Genomic DNA, 14,287 nt, shown 5'->3' on the forward strand with positions numbered 1-14,287 from the left:
CGGATCCGTTTGTTTATCATTCGCAATCGGATCGGATACGGAGTTCGCGAACCGACAGAATACGGAGGAACACGGAATAATGTGATGTGGTTTTCTGAAAACGGGTCGCGTGCGGTCCGTATGCGGTTCCTATTTCAACCCAAACGCTGAGCGTCCGTAACGGATCCGTTCGCATTTTACCTGTGAACGTTAATTTCCTGAGAATAGGTTTAGCCCAGAAAAATAGAAGGGTTCTTCGGAAGTACCTTGGAGCTATGAAAAATTCTAATACTAGTCTTACTGTATATCATTTGAAAGGCCTTAAAATTACCTACAAATCTAAATAAGAATCAAAAAAATCAGACAATCTTAAGCAGAGCTATGCGCCTTTAAACTTTGAAGGGTGAGGAGGAACAGACGGCGAGAGCACTCTCGCTTCACTGCGTCTCCACTTCGTTTAGATTACTTTGAAAGCTTAGAACGTTTTGTTTTCCTGACTTTTTATTTAGCTTCAAATCATCAAGTTGGGAAAACAATTCGCTGAAAGTTTTGAGCGAAATTATAAAAAAATTAAATTATAAAAACATTTTATTAAAAAAACAATTTTGACTAAAAATTTTTTCAGATCTTCTACTCCACTTCTTTGTCTCTGTCTGGTATCACCAATACTACTACATCCCAAACCGCGGCTTCAGATTTTTCGATGAACGTTTGCTTCGCCATCGAAATATCGATTTTCCGGAGGAGCATTAATTTTTTAGATATATTTTTTCCAGACTTTTAATTCCCTTTCAAGTTCGAAAATTCTGAATTTTCAGGAATTTCCAAATTTCTGATGTTTTGGATATCTGAAATTCAGATTTTTCCAGAAATAAAACTTACTTTTTCTTCAGAAACCAGCTCTTTGAATTTTTTTTAAATTTCAATTTTTCCAGAAATAAAACTTTGAGAGAATCCCATTTCCAGGTCTTTTTTTCCAAGAAAATGGTTTATTTTCAGATACTTGTTACCCAATACTGTAATTTCAGAATCTCAGAATTTTCCATTTTCTTCAATTGTTTTGAAAAATTCAGAAAATAAAAATCAAAACTTCAAAATGATAGATCTCTCCGGTCAGCACAATTTCCCAGAATTCGATTTTTCTATTTTCTGACTGTCTAGCATTTTCCAGAATTTTATCCGAAAAAAATGAAAAACTCCAGTTGCCACGCCCCAAAAATTATGCAAAAAAGGTAACGCAAAATTATCATATCAGTCAATTCCTGATTAGCATATCTATTGACTATTTTTACATCTTTTTTGTTATGTGGATGGTCGAAAATCAATGATTTTCTGAATTTCTGAAGCCTTGTTTTTCAGAATCCTTATTTTCAAAATTTCTGAAATTTTGACTTTTCGAATCTTGGAATTTCAGACCCTTCGATTTTCAGAATCATGACCCTGCAATCCTTGAGTCTTTCATTCATTCTAACTTCTCAATTTCTCACATTTCTCACCTGGTTCATCTTTTTCTCCTGTCAATCTTGGCTGACCATGGGCTGGAATTTCGCATGCAGTAATTTTTTTGCTGGGTTATCAATCTCTATTATGAACAGATATTCAACAGCTCTTCGTTTGTTTTATAGAATTGAGGTATGGTTTTTTTTCTATACAGAAACGCAAAAAACACACTTGTTCCGAAAAATGTCAACTTTAGAACCCTGAAAAATTAGTTCAGAATTGTTCGATTTGTCTGAAAATTTCAGAGTATACTAAATAAAATTAGAGCTTTTTTTGTAATTAATAACTTTTTGTAGCTTTGTTCGCTTTTGAGATATGCGCCTTTAAAGTGAGAGTGCTTCTCTGCGTCTCTTTTCTACACTCTAAGCGCGCCCTCACTTTAAAGGCGCATATCTCAAAAACTATCACAGCTACAAAAAAGTTGTCTATTACAAAATTGAAGTTCTAATTTTGGTTAGTATACTCTGAAATTTTCAGACAAATCGAAAAATTCTGAACTACTTTTGTAGGACACCAAAGTTGACTACTTTCCACTAAAAACGGTTTCTGAAACTTGAAAAGTTCGAAATATTCTTAGATTTTTGGAAAGTTAAAAATTGAATTTTCTCGAAAATTGAAATTTCATATTATTCTCACTATTATTAATGGACTCGCAACTGTTCTTCTCGTCGGTTATGGATCGCTTTTGCCAGATATTTATCAAGAAGACAAATACTATGTTTATGGATTATTTGTAGGTGAGTATCCATTTTTCTCAGATTCTTAGGTTCTTAGAATCTGGATAAAACTAATTTCTCTCTTCTTCAGAAATGGCTGTGCACCTCATAATCTACAAAAAATTCATGGAAGAAGAATATGCCGATGCCGACGGTGAAGAAGACCAGCCAATAAACCAAATTGAGCAAATGCGCCCTATTCCAAATGTTTTTTATTACTGAAAAACTTTGAAAAAGTTCATTTTTGGGATTTGTTGGTTTTGTTCTCTTTTTACCAGATAGTAACTTTCAAATGTTTTTCATTATTTTGGTTTTTGGGATTTCTTGTCATTAGAATAAAGTGTATAGAATTTCGGAATTTCTTAAGAATTTCACAATTTCCTAACCTCAGAACCCCAGAGTTTCTAAACCTCGCAGATTCCGAAAGTTCGGAAACATTTACAATGAGATTCAGATTCGAAGACATCGGAAAGATTGCACCGGTCTGAAATTTAGAAATTCCACGTCTATTGTATACCCAAATTAATGACCCGGCCTACACAATTAGCTTGAAAGTCGATATTTTGCAAATCTGAAACCTGTTTTGAACTTTCCAGAACGATCAGTACGGGCAGAGTCAATGATTCTTCCCGGGAGCACTAGGGCTATTCGGTCACATATCATATTTATGACTAAGGACTACTGTCAATGTTTTTCCCAGGAGCCTAATTGTAACTCGTAAACCAGGTGTGGTGGGAAACCAGGTGGGTCTATCTATCCAACAACGAGTCATTCCATATCCAGCATTCAGCCTTCCTTGGTTTTCGACGTCTTCTTTTTTGCTCTGTATTATTGTTTTCTAACCTCATCTTCATATTTCCAGCTTACCTACTAATCTTTCTGTACCTAACTGTAATTAATCGCTTCATTTCCAGCATACCTACTAAATTAACTAGCCTACTGTACCAATGGGACGTCTTGCCAACTCCTCCCCCACCCCTCCAGCCATTCAAGGCATCGAAGAAGACGTTAGATCCAATTTCCGAGGACTCGGCATCGAACAGATCACCATGGACAATGCCCAGGTGTCTAGCCACGTGGCAATGGTACAGTACACCGAGCGACGAGATGCATTATGGGGACGAATCGAGGCGAATAAGGATGTGGATCCACAGATGACGGGTCCATTTTGGCAGGAGGAATTCCACGATGCATTTGCGAGAATTGCCACTGGAGAGAGGATGATAGAGAGGTGCCGAGAGGTTCAGAGGATGCATTGGCTTCATATGGAAGGACGGATTGAGGAGTCGATGAGGATTCGTGAGGCGATTCAGGAGAGAATGGCTGGAAGACGTCAAGGTGTTGAAGACGAGATGGAGGATTCTGACGTCAGCGATGATTCGGACGATGAAGACCTGGAAGCTAGGGATTCCGAAGATTCCGACAATGAAGATCTGGAGGATTCGGATGGTTCCAGCGATCCAGAAGATTTCGAAGGCGATGACAGCGACGTGGATGATTATGAGATAGTTCTGAATCCAGAAGCGGACCATGAAGACGTTGGGGACTATGGGATGGTTCAATACAATGAAAATGAGCAATCTTCGGAATTTGAATACGTTGTCGAGGACCTGGACGATTATGAGATGCTTGAGTACAACGAAAATGATCAAGAGGAGGACTTTGAGAATCCAGAATTCGAGTATGAGCAATTGGAGCACGAGCAGTTTGAGATTGTGTATTACGGCGAGCAGATGGAGAAGAGTGACGATGAAGAGATTGATGTTGTTAATTGATTTTTTCTGTATTTGTTTTTTTTCCTGACTTTTTCATTTTTAATAAAATTAATTTTTTTGAAAAATGCCTTTTTTTTTTTAATTTGAAAGTTGGAGCTTCCAAATGAGAAGAGAATGGACATTTTCAGTAGCCAGTAAGATTCTGATGGTTCCAGTGATCCAGAAGACATCTAAAATGATTCTGAGCTGTCTGACGATTAAAATCTGTTGGATTCTGATGTTAGCGACGTCGTAGCTGCTGGAAGACGACTTCCAGGTGTTGTGGCTGATGCTTCCAGAAGACGTCTACTATGATTCTGAGCCATCCCATGACGACCTGGAAAATATGGATCCAGAAAATTCTATCGATGAAAGCCTGGAGGATTCTGAAGCCAGAAATTCAGAAAATCAGGAATTCAGAAATTCAGAAATTTCAAAATTCAGAAATTCAGAAATTCAAAAATATAAAAGTACGGAAATTTCGAAATTTCGAAATTCAGAAATTTAAAATTTCAGAAGTTTAAAATTTCGGAAATTTAAAAATTCAGAAATTCAGAATTTCAGAAATCCCAGAAATTTAGAGATTCCGAAACTCAGGAGTTCGGAAGTTCAGAAATTCAGACCTATCTTCAATATTTTGCATTACAGGAGCATTTTTTGCTCCACCTCTTTGTGAAAATTTTTCTCTAAAAATATCTCTTTTCAAAATTCTCAACATCTCTATGGAGGCTCCATGGAGCCACCATGGCGATATCATCCTTTCCGCCGGGAGTGTCCCTTTTATTCAACTTCAAAACTTATTTCTTTTGGAGAGCCCAAACATATATTTCACCATTTTAAGCCTATAAAAATCTAATCAAAATTTTTTCAGCACCATGTTCAACCCATCCGACAATTTTGAGAAGAAGATGGAGCACTTTAGAATCGCCTTTCTTCTCATGTTCTTTGTAAGCAGCGTCTGCGCATGCTCAATTTTTCTCAAATTCGGAATTGATAAGATTTGTCTTTTGATCGACATGAAGGTACCGAATTCCAAGTGGTACATCTTGGGCATGTTTGGGTTGATTTATCTTGATTTAAAAGGAAGTTACAAAAATTTTGTTAATAATTGATTTGTATGAAATTTAATGCATAAAATTTTGTTATTTGACTATTTTTTGATATCTTCATTAGGAAGCGAAATAATTGGTTCAAAATAGACTTTTCTGTTTGGTTCAAAAATTAAAATTCAGCGCTAAACAATATCTGCAAAATAATGTTAAATTTGACTTTATCGGAATGCCGAGATTCTGACCAGAAGCTGCCGAGGGAACTCTGGCCCATTTTGGCTCAGTTTAAAGGATCATAACTCGGTTGAATCTTGGAATTTTTATTTGCTTCGAAAATTAAAATATAGAATAAGACAAGAAATACAAAGTAGTATTAAATATAATTATACTTGAATGCCGAGTTTGAGACCAGGAGCCGCCGAGGCCTTCCCGGCCGATTTTGCCACCCTTTCTTAATTTAAAGGCTCATAACTAGGTTCAAACTTGGATTTTCTGTATGAATAAAAAGTGAAATGTAGAACTGAATAAGATCTACAAAATTATTTTAAATTAAACTTCATTCAAAAGTTGAGTTTTGGACCAGAGGTCGGGAAACAGTGGTGAAGCCGAAATCGAACCTGGCATTGCAGGGAACGGGCAATTGGCGGAGAGCTGGCGGCCGAGAGGGCGCCTTTACTGGGAACCTTATTATCTTGGTTCCCAGTGAAGATATCAAAAAGTGCTAAATTAATAAAATTTTCTACATAAAATTTCCTACATGATAGTCTACAATTTTTTTCATTTTTTCCAGGTGGAATCATCTACATGCTTCTGGCAATCGTGGTCATTGCATTCTTGACTCGTCGTGTCGCCGAGGCCATTATGAAATCGTGTGTCACTCTTCAAAAAATCAAAATTGAGGAGGCTGGAATTAAGAAGAAGTTGGCGGAGACTGTCTAAATTTTTGATCTTACGAAATCGTTCAAATTGGAATAAAATTGTTTCTTGTTGGTTATTTTATACAGTGAAAAAGAAATTTTGAAAAAGAAAACATCGATTTTTTATGTCACAGAGAGCAGCAAACGGAAAGATTCAAAAGCTCTAAAAATCAGGAAAATAAGACATTTTGAAATTCATTAAAAAATCTTTCATCATTCTCGCTCGCGGATCTCATGGGCATATTCTCGGAGTTCTGGAAAAAAACAATTTTTGGCTTTCGAACTTTGACCCAATTTATCTCATTTCATGTGAATGACATCAAAAAGTGATCAACTGATAAAATATAGCTGATAACATGATAAACATTTTATTAGTTGACCACTTTTTTGTATCTATAATCGTAATCGTGATAAATTAGCTATATGGTTACTGTAGCATAAACTCACTGATTCCAACAAAAACAGCATAGAAAATGGCAAGATGAGAGCTGAATTTATCGTTTTCGACGGGTTCACAAAACAATGTGAAGTAATTCAGAGCCATGACAAACAGTAGTCCCCACTGGAAATTGGAATTTTTAGATTTTCTTAGAAGTAATTTTTGACACAAAAAAATCGATAGCTTACGTTTTTTGAGATCTGTTCAAGACATACTTGTCAAAATCGCCTTTCTGGAGCGGAACTCGGTGATCAAATAATATCAAATTTAATATCATTTTGTAGGTCTTGTTAAGTTCTACATTTTACAATTTGATTCAATTTGAAATTCCAAGTGTAAGCTGAGTTATGCACAAAAAAAAGGAGGAAGCAGGGCATTGGCGGGCAGCTGGCAGCTTATTATCTTGGCTCCTAGTAAAAAAGTCAAAAAGTGGCCAACTAGTGAAACGTTTTACATAAAATTTGCTGCATTTTTCCAGTTAACAGATTCTGTGTATCTTACCGTACAATACAACAAAATCCTCAATTTTCGTTCCATCGGCAAAACTGTGATTCTCTCGTCGGATATCATTGAAGCGAGATAAAACAGAGTGGAGATTAATCCAAAAACTGCCGGACATCCTAGAAAATTTGCCCAAACATAGACAAAGACATATGCAGCTGTCCAACAGGTCTGCAAAAACACCCCATTGAACAAAAATCTTGCAACTCTTCGAGCTCTATTATCTCGGTTCCTCTCAAAGATATCAAAAATCTGTCAACTGATGAAACATTTGTTATAATATCACCAACATTTTTGTAATTGAAAGATTTTTGATATCTATGGGAACCAAGATATGGGAACCAAGATAAGTCGGCTCAAAATTAAAGTTCACCATCGCCTCATTGTTTTCTATAAATTCACGAATGTCCATACTCATTTTTTCCCTCTATTGTTGATGTGATTTGGCTGAAACATAGCTTTAATTGTAAAAACAGATAGAAATCTTTTGAAAAAGCGTACAAAAAACAGTAAAACATTTTCTGAAAACTGAGAAATTGTGAAAACGAAAAGAGCAATTATATAGATGACATATAGTTTATGGGGGCTAATTAACTTGGTTTTTTACAGCAAAAATGGATTCGAAACAGAGCAATTATGACATATACACTTTATAGAGCCTAATTAAATTTACATTTTTGCTGGAAAAAAGATTTTATAGCAAGCTAACAATAAGGCTCCGAGATCCTATGTTGTTGTATTTTAAGAAATTATGTATTTCAAGGATTACTGTAGTTTCGATGTTTATATGGGATTTGTCTATGGGGGGAAAATACTGGGTTCTAAATTGGGTACAAACTAGGAAAATAGGAAATTTTGAAAACAATAATTGGTGGAAAAATGAAAAAGGAAATTGAAATTTTAGAATGATAAGTACAATGTAAAATAAGCTAGAACTTAATGAGTTAAACTATGTCAGTTACTGTGAAGTTGGATTGAAAAACTCCTCTCAACGTTTCAAGCGGTAGCGAATGACTGAAAAAAAATAAGAATTTATGTCTCCCAAGCATTCATCACATACCTCCTTCCGCGAAAATTGTGTAGAAAATAGCAAAATGAGAAAAGTAGTGCTCAGTTTTTGGATTCTTGTAAAACAATAGTCCGAACTCGTTGACCGCAATGATAATGATCAAGGCTCCCTGGAAAAATATATGTATGGTACTGCAAGCTTAATTATCTCGATGGCTATCGAAGATATCAAAAAGTGCTAAACTGTTAAAATGTTTGTTATAAAATTTTCAACATTTTATTAGTTGACAAAATTTTGATATCTCTAATAGGAATTGAGATAAATCGGCTCAAAGTGGACAGTTCGGCTTTCTATTAGATTATTCTACAGCATGAAAGCCACACGTAGGTCTAGATGGAAAGCCGCATTTTTTGTTCGCCATCTTTCCACGCACTCTCTGTGGTCGGTCATGGTAAAGTGGCTAATGCGCTATGCTTTTGATAACGTCACGCGGGTTCGAGTCCGACAGGTGGCAATTGTTTTTAGTTTTTCGAATCGAGGCCCAAAAATGCATAGACGTCTGCTTTTGACCAAATTTTCAAACTTTTTGTAGACAAAAATTCTTGATATCTTCTCACCCTGAAAGCCCTCCGAACCGCCCGTCTTGTTCCTCTTCTGTACTCTAAAATCTCACGATCCGTTGCAACACAACCCCAACAAAAAATGAAGTTGATTGTAATAAAGACACCCGGAATACCGGTGATAGCCATCCAAATGTGAATGAACCAAAAGATTCGGAGATAGGTGAACTGGAAAATGTTAAGGATTACGGTATTTCGTGCCACCCAAACTGTAAACTTTGAGCTCAATTATCTCGATTTCTGTAAAAGATATCAAAACTATTCAACAGATAAATTATTTATCATAATATCACCAACATTTTATCAGTTGATAAATTTTCGATAACTTTTACAGGAACTGAGATAATTGAGCTCAAAGTTGACGGGCTTCTAATAGAGGAAATATCCTTTTTTGAGCCTAACTTACGGTAAGATTGATTGGGTTGGCTTCCTCCATTGCTCAGTTTTTTGAAAATTCCGGAATTTCTAAACGAATTTTAAAATTTCTAGAAGTTTCCAAAATCAAAAGTAAAGCTATTCTGAAACTTCAGATTGATATATTGAGAATTGATTAACCTTTTTTAAACTCCAAAAAAATTTATTGGCTGAATAGGAATTCCAAAAAATCACAAAAAGTGGAAAAAGTGAGATTCGGCAAAAAGAAAGGCAAGAGAAAATTACTTTGAAAGCAAGGGAGCACATTAAAATGTGGGTGGACGTTGATGCGAAAAAGGGGGAAAACTTGAGTCGATTAGATGAGAAAAAAGTAATGGGTGGTGTCGTAAAACAAGGATTACGGTAGTTTAGAAAAAAACCAAATTTGAGAAATTAACTTGTAAGGGAGTGAAGGGTCATTCAAAGGTAATGATGGTTGTGAGGGATGGGGGCGATTTGGGTTACGGTAGAAATTGAAAAGATTTTGAAAGGTTAGCAATAGTAGACTGTCGGAAACTAGAGCGCGGCTGGCCGCAGCCCGAGCAATGATCGAGAGGAATGCATATCTGAATCTTTCTCGATTTCGGCGGTTGTCAAATTTTGATAGTTTTGGTAGAGGACAAGCATTTGGAAGATATGAAAATGAGCAATTTGTACAACAACAAAAAAGAGACTCGTTGATAACTGTTATAGAATGAGGCAAAAATATTGTGCCATTACAGAGCGCTTGAACTTTAAGCTCAATTATCTCGGCTTCTATAAAAGATATAAAAAATTGACTATATTTAAAAAAAATTGAGGATATTATGACAAACATTTTTTTAGTTGACCTATTTTTGATATCTTTTACAGAAGCTGAAAGTAAAAGGTCTTTCTATTAGAGGGTTTTTTTTCGAAACTCTGAATCTTGGTAAATTCAATTTCCAGCATTTTTCTCTGCTATCAGGATTCCGATTCAATTTATTTTCTACTTAGATATTTCCGGGAACTTTTAGAAATTTAGAAAATTCGAAAATCCAGAAATCTTCAAATTTTCAGAATCATTTCAAAGTGCGAAATTCGAAAAACCGTATCACACAAATTTTAAGAATACAACACTCTGAAAAATGTCAAATTCTCGTATTCATGATTTTTCAAACCGTTCAGAAATCATTGTTTACACTGTTTAGCGGTGAAAAATTGAAAGTGATACTCAATTTTTTTCCTTTTTTTTTCTTCATCATAAACAATTTTTACCAAACTTTTTTCTATTTTAAAGTTCAATTTATTTCATTATTCGTCTCTTAATATTTTATTTATTTTCCATCAAAAAATAAATCTTGTTTTGACTATTATTGGCATCAAAAATACTAACACCAGTAGTAAATAGTCAAAAATTAGAAGGAAGACAAAATACAAAAAAAAATCTGAAAAGTCAAAAATACAAAAGAGAAAATATATAGTCTGAATTTTTACGATTTTTTGAAATATTTTTTGAAAAGATTTTTTTTTCTGAATGAACGAAAATTAAAAAAAAAAGATTTTTCAGCTAATAGAAAGCGCTTAAACATTTTAAAACAAATTAGAACAGTCTTAAAAACGACTGGAATTTCTGAAAAAAAATCTGAAACACTCAAATTAAGATTTCCACAGGTTTTTTTCGAAAACTAAAAATTTCTTGAAGTTTCGAAAACTGAAAAATCAGAAATTCTAAATTCACGAAAACCCTTTCCGCTAAATGAGACAAGGCCATCGTAGTCCGCCTAAATGGGCGGAGCTTGCTCATGTACTAATTCATCAAAGGGTTCATTTTTCAAAGGCTCTCCTCAGCTCTCCTCTTCATTCTCTTTGATTGAATGCATCCCCAAAAAAACCGTCATTTCACGCCCCATCTAGGTCACACAGCTGCTTCTTTTCTTTTTTTTTTCTTGAAAAAAAGATCGTCGTACCCCTGCGAACATCTGTTGGGCACAAGGAGTACACAGAGGATTCAAAAGGCCCCATTTCTATTTTTAATTTTAATTTTCTGATTAATGAAAATAATTAATCCATTTTGGATTCAGTTTCTCTTTTTTACTGTCGTTGTCCTACTTTACCTAGGAAAAAAATCATTAATAATAACATTCACCAAATTCTGTATGTATGTAGCGTGCCTTTTCCCTCATTCAAGGTTAACCGATTGAGTTGAAACCTGACAGGTAGGTCAGAAGTGCGTCTTAGTTGATGCCCGAACTTTTCTTTTTTTGAAATTTTGATTTTGAAGTCTTCTGGAGACGTTCCTTGATTTCACCGCAGTAAAGCGTGATGGGCAGCAAGGGCGAGGAAAACCCACACACGTAAGCGTAAGGAGGTTAAGTCCCGGAGGTGCGTAAACCGACTGGTTAAATATTAATTGTCATAAAGACTAGTTATCATGATAACAAAATCTTTAAAGAGGAAAGCACGGACCGCTGGCTGCCCAAAAAGAAGGGGTCACTTTAAAGCAATTTATCTCGGTCCCTGAAAAAGAAAGCAAAATGTTGTATACGTTTTCCAGGCACCAAGATATTTAAGAATGAAGGTTATGGTATTTTCAAGATCTCGATATTTCGAAATTATGAATCATACTACCTAATAGCAAAGCCAGAGCATTAGTTGTTTATCTATCAATATTCCATCGAACAAAAATCAAAATTTCTTGAATTTCATTTTGGATTTAACATTTTTGAATAAATCCCTTTTTAGGACGAGGGGCTTATCTAGATCTATGAAGGTCCTAGGCAAATGTTGTCGGCGAGAATCTGGAGCTATATTTTAGGTCATAGAGGCTTAAAACCAAAATTGTTTTTTTTTCTAAAATCCCTATGTTCCAGAAATATTCCCGTTAGAGAATTTCATATCTTTTTCAAATCTCAATGATTAATGATACAATCAAAAGTGCAAAAGTGCAAATATGACCTTTTTAAATCTACAATACCATTATACAGAATCACTCTGTTTTTCTCATGCATGTGTACATAAACCCTTTCTATGTGATGCAAAAATTTCCACAATCCACTTTTTTTTCGAAAATCGTTTTTCGAGATTTTCTAGAATTTTCCCAATCTCAAAAAAAGATTGGAACAGAATCATCATTTTTCTTCTCTCCTCTTTTTCAATTTCGAAATTATTTTTCCATTTTTTCTGTGATGATGATTTCTCTGCGTCTCTCATAAGCTACATGATATTTTTCAATACAGCTTCCTTACTGTCCTCCGCTTTTTATTTTTATTTTCCCTCCGTTTTTTTTATATTTTTCTCAGTTTCTGACATTTTCAAGTTTTTAAAGCTAAATAATCAACTTTTCTGTGTTTCTTCGATAATTTGTAATTCGTTAGTGTTTTAGAGACTTCCAGAAAAAATTGGGATTGTCTATGATTTTTTTGAAACCCTGTTTTTGGACGCCAGCAATCCGTTTTCCTTAAGTTTTGGCTTAAAAGGGGAAGGACGGCCCAAAAATGGGGCGACTTTGAATCAATTTATCTCGGTTCCTGAGATATCCCAATTTTGTCAACTATTAAAATGTGTAAAATTGAATTCTACCCAATTTATCCGTTGACAAAATTTTGATACCTTTCATGGGAACCGAGATAACTTGATTTGAAGTTGCTCTATTTTTGGGCCGCCAATGGTCCGTCCCTGAGCCGCCAGCGGCCCGTTTCTTCGCCGTATTTAAGCTGGAAGCGACATCTTCAACAAGAACTCAAATCTTAGAGGAGCTTATAATTGCAATAAACTTGTTTTTTCATGTACCCTAACTTCAATTTACAAGAAAAATAAATTCCAGATGATCTACGTCGACGGTGTCCACGAACAGCTTCTAGATTCCGATGGCGAGCCGATCGAAGACGAGGATCAATCTTCAATGATGTACGAAGACGCATTGGGTTACCAGTTGGCTCCAGATGGATTTCCACGGTACTACTTGAAAAAACCGCCAGGTGATCCACAGCTGTATGCGTTCCCAATTCCGCCAGATGTCATTTTGGATGAAGTTCGTTTGTTATTGGAACCAAAATGGAAGAAGAGATTGAGACACGTCATTATGGTCTTCTGTTGGCTGGTGAGTTTGAAAACATTTATTTATTTTTGCTGGGACTGTCTTAAAAACTCCAGGTGTTTTTAAATCGCGTTTTATAAGATAGCCTACAAACGATCAACTTGGACCCAACTTATCTTAATTCCTGTCAAAGATATTAAAAATAGTCAACTGATAAAATATTGCTAACACTATGATAAATATTTTGTTAGTTGACAACTTTTCAATTTCTTTCACATAAACCGAGATAAATTAGATCAAATATAGCGGCTACTTTTACAGGTTTTGTCATCACCAACTTTGACCCAATTTATGTCGGTCCCCTTAAGAGATATTAAAAAGTAACCAACTAACAAAATGTTTGTAATGTTATGATAAATAGTTTATCAGTTGAGCACATTTTGATATTATTCACAGGAATAAATTGGCTCAAAAGTGACAGTTGGTTTCGCGACGACGTAGCTCGGAAACCTTAAGCTGATTCCATTGGTGTCCCAACAACCTACTACTTCTCGGCATTTCATACAACGAATCTCAATGAAAAAAAAATATTCCTGAAAATTCCAGATCATGCGTCTCGTCGACTTGTTGATTGCCCGTTGGTTTGTCAATTGGGTTCCACGACTCCATCGTATGTTCCTATTCGGAAATGCTGCGATTAGCTGGAAAATCGGGTCGAAATGTCTCATCAAAAAACCACCCCGTCCGTGGATGCTTCGTTTTACAACGGTTGGTTTTGGATAATTAGGGGTATTTAGAGAGAAAGTTATAGTACTTAATTAGACAGCTTCAATATAATCATTTCATTACAGTACACCATCAATTTGATCTACTACCCACTGATCATCACATCCTTCCTGGAAATCTTCTTCCTGTTCGACGACCGTATCGATGGTCTAATGTTCCACAGTAATTATACCCAGCAAGTTTACAAGAACATTCGTCAAAACACGTGGCAAATTGTGTACAACGATTCGATGTACTTCTCCAATCCATTCAAGATTGAGTGTTAGTTAAATTGGTCAATTTTCCAAGAACTTTCCCATTTTCGCCTATATCTTGTACTTTGAGCTCGATTATCTCGGTTGCTGTAAGAGATACCCAAAAGTGGTCAACTGATAATGTTTTTGATGCTATTATAAACATTTTGTTAATTTACTGCTTTTTGCTATCTCTTATAGGAATCGAGATAATTGAGCTCAAAATTAATTGCCTTCTGTGTTCCAGTACCCTCAGGGTCTTTAACTTTAAGCCCAATTATCTCGGTTCCTGTTGAAGATAACTAAAAATAATCAACTGTCAAAATGCTTAAAATGTCATTTTGCATATTTTATCAGTTAATGATTTTTCAAT

At 35.3% G+C, this 14,287-nt stretch overlaps 4 protein-coding genes across 4 annotated transcripts; 3 read left to right on the forward strand and 1 right to left on the reverse strand.

Annotated features, from left to right (window-relative positions):
- Positions 1-1,512: 1,512 nt before the first annotated feature.
- On the forward strand, positions 1,513-2,417 carry CBG26034 (the record flags this gene model as incomplete). The annotated part of the gene is made up of 3 exons (XM_045244471.1): positions 1,513-1,611; positions 2,057-2,216; positions 2,287-2,417. 3 exons carry the CDS (start codon positions 1,513-1,515, stop codon positions 2,415-2,417), a joined length of 390 nt encoding a protein of 129 aa, XP_045098869.1.
- Positions 2,418-3,142: 725 nt separating this feature from the next.
- On the forward strand, positions 3,143-3,970 carry CBG09128 (the record flags this gene model as incomplete). The annotated part of the gene is made up of 1 exon (XM_002642537.1): positions 3,143-3,970. The coding sequence occupies one exon, from the start codon at positions 3,143-3,145 to the stop codon at positions 3,968-3,970; it is 828 nt and encodes a 275-aa protein (XP_002642583.1).
- Positions 3,971-6,128: 2,158 nt separating this feature from the next.
- Positions 6,129-8,920, reverse strand: CBG26035 (the record flags this gene model as incomplete). Its single annotated transcript, XM_045244473.1, has 6 exons — positions 6,129-6,169; positions 6,363-6,477; positions 6,856-6,974; positions 7,916-8,033; positions 8,482-8,652; positions 8,891-8,920. 6 exons carry the CDS (start codon positions 8,918-8,920, stop codon positions 6,129-6,131), a joined length of 594 nt encoding a protein of 197 aa, XP_045098870.1.
- A 3,762-nt stretch (positions 8,921-12,682) lies between these two features.
- CBG26036 lies at positions 12,683-13,947 on the forward strand (the record flags this gene model as incomplete). The annotated part of the gene is made up of 3 exons (XM_045244474.1): positions 12,683-12,958; positions 13,502-13,663; positions 13,747-13,947. The coding sequence occupies 3 exons, from the start codon at positions 12,683-12,685 to the stop codon at positions 13,945-13,947; spliced, it is 639 nt and encodes a 212-aa protein (XP_045098871.1).
- Positions 13,948-14,287: the final 340 nt, after the last annotated feature.

This window comes from Caenorhabditis briggsae (assembly GCF_000004555.2).
Source record: "Caenorhabditis briggsae complete genome, chrIII, whole genome shotgun sequence".
Taxonomy (NCBI): domain Eukaryota; kingdom Metazoa; phylum Nematoda; class Chromadorea; order Rhabditida; family Rhabditidae; genus Caenorhabditis; species Caenorhabditis briggsae.